The following is a 10,869-nucleotide window of genomic DNA, read 5'->3' as shown; positions in this document are numbered from 1 at the left end:
GGCTCTATAAGAATCAACATCTTTCTGCTTTGACTGCTAGCTGTGATTTTGAAAAGGTGCTTTGCCCCCAGAGATGAAAGCCTGTGGTCAACGCATGTCAGTTGTGTGTGTTTATTTAGCAGTCCTAAATAAAGCTGCTAAGTTATTAAAAACCCAACATTGGTTATGAATAAAAATTAAATACATTGTTGAAAATATATTTTCTCTTAAATATATTTTCAACAATGTATTTCATAGTGAAATGTATTTCAGAGGGAAGAATGTGAGAATGTATTTTTAACAACATAATTTTGTAGAGAAATCTATTCTCTCACATTTTTCTATTTAAACGTGGCCACATTGTAATGGGGCATCCCAGTTGCAAAGATTTTAATAACAAGGCAGCTCACATTTACATATGATAGGGTCATCTGAATGTGTGTTAAGGTATATTTGTCAGGATCCAAGGGACTATATTAGCGGCGTGCAAGAGCTTGCATGTCTCCGTTAGATATCACCAGGGGGCACCACACACCCAGTTTGAAAAGTGGTGTTTATGGGCCATGTGAGGTTGCTGCTCTAGAAACATATGACCAACTCATTGGACATCCAGAAATGATGGCATCCTGGCAATTTCTCAGCACCATGCACAGGTATGTATTAGAAGCTGCCCTATACGGAGTCAGATCGTTGATTTATTTAGCTAGGTATCGTCCACCCTGACTGGCAACAGCTCTCCAGGGTTTCAGACCAGAAGTCTTCTCCAGCCCTACCTGGAGATCTCTGGGATGGAACCAGAGACCTTCTTCATGGAAGGCAGATGGTCTACCACCCAACTAGAGTCCTTCCCCAGCATATTTTTGCCGATAGCTTATTAAGACTATTGTCCACAGCCCAAGGTCCATATATTTGCAAGGAAATCGAAAGCAATGGAGGGATGCACCTTAAATGGAAAAGCGTCAGTCAAAATGATGGGAATTAACTTTAATTGTGTTTATCTTAGGACAACTACTTTATCCTCAAAGTGCTACCTCTTTAGGGGGGCGGGCGGAGAAAGCAATATTGGAGCAATCATAGTTGGGAGTGTTTTTCACAAATGCCTCATCAGTACCCTAGGTATAAACCATGCCATGTGGCTCCTGAAGAATGCTACCAAAGTGTTTGCATGTGTTCATATTTTACCTTTTCAGCTAGATAGATAATGGTGAAAGATTGTGGGGTTCTGCACAAGGCAGAAACTAGCCTACAATTTACTTGCATAGAAGATACTTTTCAATTGGACCACCTTTCTGAACACAGCACCGCGGACACTGACCAAACTAGGAGTTACTGCTGTGACATAAGAAGCCAGCATTGCAGTAATTGGTGGATTATTTCCACCCCCCCACCCTGTTCCTATTTTTCAGAAAGAGTGGAAGCAGAAAATTGAACCCAGGGGGGAGTGTGTGCAGACGAAACAGGCGCTTCGGAATAGGAACAATACTGTAAACCAATAGGCTGAGTTCTTAGTCAGCTTTCTATCGGGTAATGTGCTGAGAAACTCTTGAGTGCCTTGATTACGGAAGAGACTTGCAAGGACACAGCAGTTACCACTGATATTTTGCCAATAGATTTCTGCACCTTGTTCGCAGTCCTAAAGACTGCCTCCTAACAAAAGCTGAGCATGCCTGGTTCTATGTCCTGTCGATTGAGCACATAGAGGGAGCTGCTTTGGAAGACGGACGTTGATCCTTTCCAGCCCCATGGGAACGATTACTTGCTATATGTGGCTTTACCTCACTCACTTCGCCAACTCCCTCGTGAGATCCGAAAAGTTTGCAGTCAATGGAAGCTTGGGGGCATTATTTGAAGTACCGAACACCTCTCACTTTTTATCTTGGACAAACTATACACTTGCTGACTGGCAGAGCTTTCTGGAAGGGAAAAGGTACGGGTCAGGTTCCCAAAACCTTCTTGTGAAAATCCTCCTCGTCGTGGCGTATTCAGTTATCATAGTGTTCTCCCTCTTCGGCAATGCCTTGGTGTGTCACGTCATGGTCAAAAACAAACGGATGCATTTTGCCACCAGTCTGTTCATTGTGAATCTTGCTGTGGCAGACTTGATGATCACCTTTCTCAACACTCCCTTTACTTTGGTAAGAGCATGGGGATAATGTTTATATTTATTGAGATTATTGTTTAAATAGCATAATACTTGCATGTGGATTTAGCTCCCTTGTGTCTGCTAAAATTATTAGGGGGGCAGAGGGCAGGAGCAGCATAGTTTATTTAAAACTAGTAATTGATAGTGATTGCCTGCAGAATGGTTGTTCTGTGTTTGCGTGTGTTTAAGAAGAGAGCTGTGTTATCCTAGCTACTTATACTAAGCTAGTAATGTGTTTAAGGTATCATTGTACTTTTTTAATTTGGAAATTACTATCAATGTATGCATAGTTCTTTGATCCATTAGGAAAAGCACTGCAACAAGGATTTATTGTGTTATCTATGGAGGCAACAGGCATATATTCATAACAAATGGGATTCGTTGGCAGCTATGTTGCTTCCCCATTTGCAAGAAAGCTAGCCAAATGCATTGCTCTCTGAAATCAGATCTTAATAGCTAAATTAGTTAGCATCTGCTGGATGCATCTTCACGTAGCTCAATCAGCTCTCAGGGCCCTGAAGCCTTGATTGTGCTCTGCAGAGTGTACTTCACAATTTCTATAGCACTAGGGAGCCACAATAGCTTGGATTGTGCGACTGGTGGTCATCTTCCTGGCACAGATTCAGCTAGATTCCCTTATCTCTGTTATGCCTGTAGACAGACAAACCAAACCAAAGGCAATAGAACAACCCACAGCAAAGTCTCTGCCAAACAGAAACCAGAGTGATTTATTGGATGCAGAGCTTTGCTTCTAGTAAGTGACGAATTATTGTAATAAGTACCTGCATATTGTAACAAGTATCTGCATAGTATCATTATCAAATTTGTTACTTGCTTTATCTTGCCCAAGGCAACCCAAAGCAACTTACAACCAAACAAAGAAACATTCAAAACATCCCACCCACTTGTGAAAGACCATAGATAAAGGCCTGGCTATAGAGGGAAGTTTTCATCCGGTACCTAAAGAAATGTAACAAAGGTGCCAGGCAAGCATCCCTGGGGAGAGCATTCCTCAAACAGGGAGCCACCACAGAAAAGGCCCTGTCCTATTGCTGCCCTCTGGACCTCTTGTGGAGGGTCTGGGGCAGTTCATTTGGGGAGAGTTGGTCCTAGAGGTATTGCAGTCCTGAGGTATTTTCATTTTCAAGCCCTCTGGCATTTTCAAGTGTTTAAAGCAGATCACATGCATTAGGTAAAGGTAAAGGTACCTCTGCCCGTACGGGCCAGTCTTGACAGACTCTAGGGTTGTGCGCTCATCTCACTCAATAGACAGCCAGCGCTGTCCGCAGACACTTCCGGGTCACATGGCCAGCGTGACAAGCTGCATCTGGCGAGCCAGCGCAGCACACGGAACGCCGTTTACCTTCCCGCTGGTAAGCGGTCCCTATTTATCTACTTGCACCCGGGGGTGCTTTCGAACTGCTAGGTTGGCAGGCGCTGGGACCGAACGACGGGAGCACACCCTGCCGCGGGGATTCGAACCGCCGACCATGCGATCGGCAAATCCTAGGCGCTGAGGTTTTACCCACAGCGCCACCTGCGTCCCACATCACATGCATTATTTTACTGTAATTCCTGCAGAAATCCTGCAAGATAGGAAAGTGCTACTTTCTCCATCTTGCAGATGATGGGCTGATAGAGATGGGGGAGGTTTTCAATTCAGTTCACATTTAGAGTCCAGTCTTTCACACTATCCAAAACACTATGTGAACACAAGTTATCCCTAGAAATTCACACTTCTATTTATTTTGCAATGTGGTTTTCCAACCAAGCAATGTTTTATTAATTATTATTATTATTATCATTATTATTATTATTATTATTATTATTATTGCATACATTCAGGGACAGTGTACATAAAAATGAATATATCAGTGAAAATAATGTAAACATTGGGAAATTACTTGCAGAAATGTGCACATTAATAAAAAGCTGCATAGAACAATGTGCCAGGGGAAGTTTGCATTAAAACACTGATGAATTTTCATGAGTTTTATTGGGGTGGGGTGGGGTGGGGGTGGAGAATCGCAACAGAAATGTGATGAACTGAATTTAAGGTTGGGAAAATGAGAAACAAGATTGACAGAATATTTTCTCCTTAGCTGAGCAGGAGTGGCTTGCTCAGTCAGGTCTCAGAAATACTGTGAAGAATAGCAAGTTAAAAGACAGTTCTTCTGAACTGTCTGGGGTGTGTGTGTGTGTGTGTGTGTGTGTGAGAGAGAGAGAGAGAGAGAGAGAGAGAGAGAGAGAGAGAGAATCCATTTGTGCTGGAAATAGAAGCAAGTCCTATCAAGGAAGATATTGGCCGACCACAACCCCAAGCCCTACTGGGATTGTAAAAAGTGAAAATTGTCTTGTTCCTGCCAGGCTCGCTTCGTGAACAGTACATGGATATTTGGGAAAGAGATGTGCCACATCAGTCGATTTGCCCAGTACTGTTCCCTTCATGTCTCTGCCTTGACCCTGACAGCCATTGCCATAGACAGACGCCAGGTGAGGAACTTTTTATTCCAAATGGCAATCAAGAACATTTGGTGCATGCTTTATTTTACTTCTAAAAGCCTTTTTAAGGGGATAGCCAGCTGGCAGGCCTCACCCAATATCCTGCAACATCTCCCACGAGGAATATTAACCCCTTTTCTTGGTGACAAAACCTCCTTCCAGAGCGTTGCTATTTTGCAGGTGGGATTTAACTGCATATAGGCAAAGTTGGGTTGCGCAATTAAAGTGAATTTTGTGCTTGAAGAAGCCCTCCTTTCCCCACCCCTGCACCAAATCAGACCTTTTCCCCATAAGGGAAGTGATGGGGAAATTCACTGAAAAGTGTAGGAGATAAATTTTGTGATGTGTCATATAGTCTCCCCTCAGACAAACAAAAACGAATGCTCAATATGTAGCAGCAGCAGATGACATAGAATGCTCCTGCAAACTTTACCTTTACATTTCTAAAATAAAGCTTTTCCCCCCAACATGCTCTGCAAACAGGTGATACTGCATCCTCTGAAGCCTCGGATTTCAACTGCAAAGGGTCTCGTTTGCATCTCCATCATCTGGCTAATGGCCACATGCTTCTCTCTCCCACATGCCATCTACCAGAAATTATTCACTTTTGAATACAGGTAAGGGGGACTTTTTGGCAGGGCAGTCGTGGTGTGCTGGTCCCGGGGGGTTACCGTGCTGCGTGGTCCAAGTCCAGTCCGAGGTCGAGGTATGGAGGCTGTCCATCAAGGCTGAAGCGGGGTCCAAGGCAAGGAGTCGGGTGAGGTCAGGAACTCTGGCAGAACAGCAGGACAGGGTGCCGGCAGGAACAGGCTACCAACAATGTTGCTCCTGCAACCTGGGACTGGGCTGGCTGGCTTTTATCTCCTTTGAGGCATAGGGCGGCCCCGGTCCACAGGTGACTCGCCTCCCCTGGCCTTAAGGCGAGCACTCCTCCTGCGAGAACTTAGTTCCCTCCACCTCTCTGCCCTGAGCCTCTGCAGCTCAGGTGAGGATGGAGGGTTACCGGACCCAGAGGCAACCTCACCTTCCCCTGACGGGGCTGAGAGAGGAGCACCTGCAGGCAATGAGTCCTCAATCATCTCCGGAGCCAGAGCAGATTCAGCTGGTGTCTGCTCCTGAGGATCCGGCACAGGTGAGGGCCCTTCAGGTTCAAGCCCCTGCCCCGGCTCAGCCGGTCCTGGAGGCGGGGACTCCTGTGCAGGCTGGGATTCCTTAGGTTCAGCCTCTGAATCCAATTCCCAGGCCATCACTCTTGGGCTTCTGTCAGGTAATGGCATCCTTGAGTCAGTGGCGGACTTGGGTACGATGGTGCCGTATGTAAGAACAACATGAAATGAAAATGAAACGAAAACATGAAATTTACTGCATGCACAGCACTAAAGGAAAACATAATGAAGATGGTGTACAGATGGTATATTACACCGGTAAAATTAGCAAAGATGTACAAGACATGCAATAAGTGCTGGAAATGCAAAGAAAAAGAGGGATCTCTCCTTCATATGTGGTGGGATTGCAGGAGGGTGAGGGGATTCTGGGAATTGATTTATTGTGAATTGAAAAAGATGTTTAAATACTCGTTTGTGAAGAAGCCAGAATCCTTCCTGCTAGGTATAACAGGAAGAGAGATAAAAAGACAGGACTACAAACTGTTCCAATACGCTGTCACAGCGGCAAGAATACTGATGGCCCAGAGGTGGAGACAGGAGGAAATGCCGACCTTGAACGAATGGAGGATGAAACTCATAGAATACACAGAATTGGACAAAATGACTGGAAGAATAAGATATCAGAAAGATCAAAAATTCATCGAGGACTGGGGAAAGTTTGCGGCATATCTGGAATTCATATGTGATCAACAAACAACGCTAGCGGGGTTTAAAGAGACTTTGTAATACTATAAGGTATATTGTATGACAGAATTAGAGAGGTGTAAGATAATGGTAAACCAGCAATACTATATAGGAAATGCGGGAAAATAAGAAAAATGGATGATTGTGGGAGGTGCTGGTGGAGGTTCAAAAACTGTAAATTTGTAATCATGGTTGTAGCCAATATAAGCAAAAGGAAAACTGAATAAAAATTTATTAAAAAAAAACAAAAAACATTTGGAACCCACCCCTTGTTGGGATACTGCCGGGAGACGGGGGCATCAGGCAGGCCCCCAGCTGGCTCCAGCCACCGGCCAGCAGCCGGGTGAAACTCCGCTTCTCGGAACATCAATCAGTGACACAAGCCTCAGATACCCTTAGAGACTTGGCACGCTCATATCAGCAGAGTGAGTAACTTCTCACAACAGAAGAGGCAGACAGAGACATGTGTAAGCATTATTTACAGGTGTTTATTCAGCATAGTTCAGGAGCAAAGGAAAAAACATGTCTGCTTCCCTTTGTGTCCAAGCACACAGCAGCAAAGCAAACGCAACATAGAACGGAAGTTCCCAGCAGACTGTGCTGGAAGTAAACAGGCATGTGACACACAACAGTCATGCCCGTTCCCTTTTAAGGTGGAACGGAACTATATCCTAACACCCCTGTCCTTTTGCTTCCTTCCCAAAGAGGCTCAACTTTGGGAAGGAGGCACGCGGGAAGGAGGCAGGGTCCTAGAGCCCTCTCACCTCTTTCCCAAAGCTGGGAAAGCACTAACTCAAATTTGGGAAGGAGGCGGGAGGACTCTAGAACCCTGTCAGAGTCCTCATGTCTTCTTCCCAAAGTCCATTGGGGGTGGGGAACATTCTACAGACAGAGGACCACATTCCCAGCTGGGCAGTCTTTCTGGGGCCACATGCTGGTGGTGGGTGGAGCCAGAGACAAAAGTGGGTGGAGCAGAAAAATGTAATGTTTTTACTGTTGTGCTAGTTCCTGTACAGGGGGACGCAGGTGGCGCTGTGGGTTAAACCACAGAGCCTAGGACTTGCCCATCAGAAGGTCAGTGGTTCGAATCCCCGCGACGGGGTGAGCTCCCATTGCTTGGTCCCTGCTCCTGCCAACCTAGCAGTTCGAAAGCACGTCAAAGTGCAAGTAGATAAATAGGTACTGCTCCGGCAGGAAGGTAAACGGCGTTTCCGTGCGCTGCTCTGGTTCGCCAGAAGCGGCTTAGTCATGCTGGCCACATGACCCGGAAGCTGTACACCGGCTCCCTCGGCCAATAAAGCGAGATGAGCGCCGAAACCCCAGAGTTGGTCACGACTGGACCTAATGGTCAGGGGTCCCTTTACCTTTACTTTAGTTCCTGTACACACCCCTCTATCCTTAGCAAGCAAGGGATGCTCTTTCCATTCCAGGACACATCCTAGCTAGGCAAAAACATTCCAGGTCTGTATGAAACAAGGCCAGTGAGGGATGTAGGCTTGGAGAGGGTGTGTGAGGATGAGTCCCAAGGGCCAGATAGAGAGGCCGGGAAGCTGGGCCTGCGGTTCCCCACTCCTGATCCAGAAGATTCTATGTTGAGATTAATGGCCCTCAGGGGTCAAACTCCACAATTCTATGATTCTAAGTGAGGGCTACCCAAAAATACCCCAGGAGCCAGTTTATAGTGCCGTCAATGGGACGCTGGTGGCTCTGTGGTCTAAACCACTGACCCTTATGGGCTTGCCAATTGGAAGGTTGGTGGTTCGAATCCCCGCAGTGCAGTGAGCTCCCATTGCTGTGTCCCAGCTCCTGCCAACCTAGCAGTTCAAAAGCACACCAGCGCAAGTAGATAAGTAGGTACCGCTGTGGCGGGAAGATAAACAGCATTTCTGTGCTCTCTGGTTTCCATCATGGCGTCCCATTGTGCCAGAAGCGGTTTAGTCATGCTGGCTACATGACTCGGAAAGCTGTGGACAAACGCTGGCTCCTTCAGCCTGAAAGCGAGATGAGCACCGCAACCCCATAGTTGTCTTTGACTGGACTTAACTGTCCAGGGGTCTTTTTTTTTAAAGTGCCATCTGATGAACAACCTAGTGTTTCCTCACTGCTGAAGCCAAGCCAGACGCAATAGAGAACCTCTAGCGGTCCCCTGGCGCAGCATGTTAACGGAATATCTACCCTTGATTTGCAGGGAGGAGATCACCCGATCCTTGTGCCTCCCCAATTTTCCCGAGCCAGCTGATTTGTTTTGGAAGTACCTGGACTTGACAACTTTTGTTCTGCTCTACGTGCTGCCCCTTCTCATTATCTCCATCACCTACGTGACCATCGCCAAGAAGCTCTGGTTCCGCACTGCCATCGGGGTCGTGATGGTCGAGCAGTACTTTGCCCTCCAGAGGAAGAAGATTATGACCATTAAGATGCTGATGCTGGTGGTGGTGATCTTCGCTGTCTGCTGGTTCCCTTTGAACTGCTACGTCCTCCTCCTCTCCAGCCAAGTCATCCACACCAACAACGGCCTGTATTTTGCTTTCCACTGGCTGGCCACAAGCAGCACCTGTTACAACCCCTTTATTTACTGCTGGCTCAATGAGAATTTCAGGGCAGAGCTGAAGACCTTTCTTAAGGTCTGCCGGAAATCCCCAGATCCAAGGGAGCAAAGGCTTCCGTCTCCTGCTGGTCTGCCGTGCAGGGCAGCCTGGCCACAGAGAGATCACCGCAAGGGTTTACAGGTCTCCCTTGACCTCCCGTCCACCTCCAATTTTCAGCTGAGAAAGAATGACATCACTGCTGTGCAGCCTATAGTTGCTGTGACTTGAGCATCGAAGCAGACTAATTGGGTGGTCTATGGCAGCACTGCAAGGAGGCCTTCTCCACGTCTGATGGACTGGGCAACTGCGCAAAAAGCTCTGCCTTGTCCTTTAGTGTGTGTGGCTTTGCTCACTCGCTTGAGTCTTTCGAAGCTCTGAAGAACCATGTGTTTGCTCCCGTGTTGTGCTCCTGTGAGATTCAGTGATATTGCAATGGATGGATAGGTGGCAAGAGGTTGATGTCAAGGATATTCCTTTGGGGCAGAGAGTTAGCCCTTCTAAATCCTCCCAGCTCCATGGTTCTGGGTCTACCACACTGCCAATGATGGGCAGGAACCAATCTGGCAGCTGCTAATGACATCAAGGCTAGGTTTTCACATGTGTTGGAGGGGTTGGCATTATTCTCTAAAGAGATAAGAGCCAAATAGGGGTCAGGAGCCAAGTTTTGTTGAGTGATACTTGACATTAAAGAAAGCATCCCGGACTAAGATTGGTTAACCACTTTGTGTTCCCATCACACACGCAGGAACGAGTCTCAGTGCCCACATTTTATCCAGCAATAGGCAGACATAGACTTTGCTGTTTGGGAAAGGCATCTACAACAATTTTGAGAGTGGCATCCCGAATCCTGGCCAAAATAGATTTTAGGGGACGCTTTGTCCAGAGACTTATCTCAGAGTGTTTCACCCCTGAAGAAAGCCTTTATTTGCTTTTGCAGTTGAGTTAAGCAACACAATAACCTTAAACCCACTTCAAGGCTGAGAAACTAGATGGAGAAAATGAAGCGAGAACACAATTCAGTTGACATGTATTTTAGTTGCAATGGCTCTTATTGATTAGTTGTCAGTGCTACTTTCTGAGCAAAGTCATGGAGTCTGCAGAATAGGCTTCTTGCTGTGACTAAATTATTTTTTGCAATGACTAAGCATCGTTCAGCCTTTGTTTTCCAATGTGTGATGGTGTGACATTTGAAAATAATCACCAGGGTTTTAATGCATTTTTTAGCCCTAGTTTGTTACGCTAGGGTTCCTGTAAAAGCTTGCTTTATGAAACAGCAAACCAACTGCAAGAAAGCTCGTTCTGTGACTAAATAATAAAGACTATTTCTGTTACCAGCTGCCTGGGTCCTCTGATTCCATCATACTACATGTGGGTCTCCAGATGTTGCTCTACTATAAGCCCCATGATCTCTGGCCGTCAGCTGAGCTGGCTGGCAATGATGGGAGTTGTCCAACATTATCTGTGGGCCCAAACTTGAAGAATTCTGGAGTGAATCATTAGTGCAGCTGGATAAGCATAGGTTATACATGAACTATGCTGCTATAGATGGAGGTAATAGGACATTAAAAAACAACAATGAGCACATCGCAATGTTCAAGAGCAGTGATGTGACCAGGACAGGGCTTTAGGACAGAAGGGCCTGAAATTCAGCAGGGTTGCATACCCTCCCAAGTGTCCCGATTTTTCAGGGACAGTCCCAGAATTACAGAAGCCGTCCTGGTTTCTGATTTAATCCCGGAATGTCCCAGTTTTCCTTTTCCCTCCCCTTTGGAGTGTGTGTGTGTAGGTGCAAAAACTGAGTACTGTT

General features: G+C 46.2%; 1 protein-coding gene across 1 annotated transcript; it reads left to right on the top strand.

Moving 5' to 3' along the window:
* Positions 1–741: 741 nt before the first annotated feature.
* On the top strand, positions 742–10,398 carry GPR83 (G protein-coupled receptor 83). Its single transcript, XM_081003376.1, has 5 exons — positions 742–1,503; positions 1,611–2,114; positions 4,490–4,615; positions 5,108–5,241; positions 8,663–10,398. Exons 2-5 carry the CDS (start codon positions 1,722–1,724, stop codon positions 9,288–9,290), a joined length of 1,281 nt encoding a protein of 426 aa, XP_080859502.1. The 5' UTR covers positions 742–1,503; positions 1,611–1,721; the 3' UTR covers positions 9,291–10,398.
* Positions 10,399–10,869: the final 471 nt, after the last annotated feature.

Source organism: Podarcis pityusensis (assembly GCF_964106645.2).
Source record: "Podarcis pityusensis genome assembly, chromosome: 4".
In the NCBI taxonomy this organism is placed as follows: Eukaryota; Metazoa; Chordata; class Lepidosauria; order Squamata; family Lacertidae; genus Podarcis; species Podarcis pityusensis.
This window is presented reverse-complemented; position numbering and strand designations above follow the sequence as displayed.

Excerpts from the sequence above, each read along its gene's own strand:
- GPR83 (XM_081003376.1), top strand. The coding sequence starts at position 1,722 with ATGGGAACGATTACTTGCTATATGTGGCTTTACCTCACTCACTTCGCC. Across the intron at positions 2,115-4,489 it reads TCAACACTCCCTTTACTTTG|GCTCGCTTCGTGAACAGTAC; the intron begins GTAAGAGCATGG and ends TGTTCCTGCCAG. Across the intron at positions 5,242-8,662 it reads TTATTCACTTTTGAATACAG|GGAGGAGATCACCCGATCCT; the intron begins GTAAGGGGGACT and ends CTTGATTTGCAG.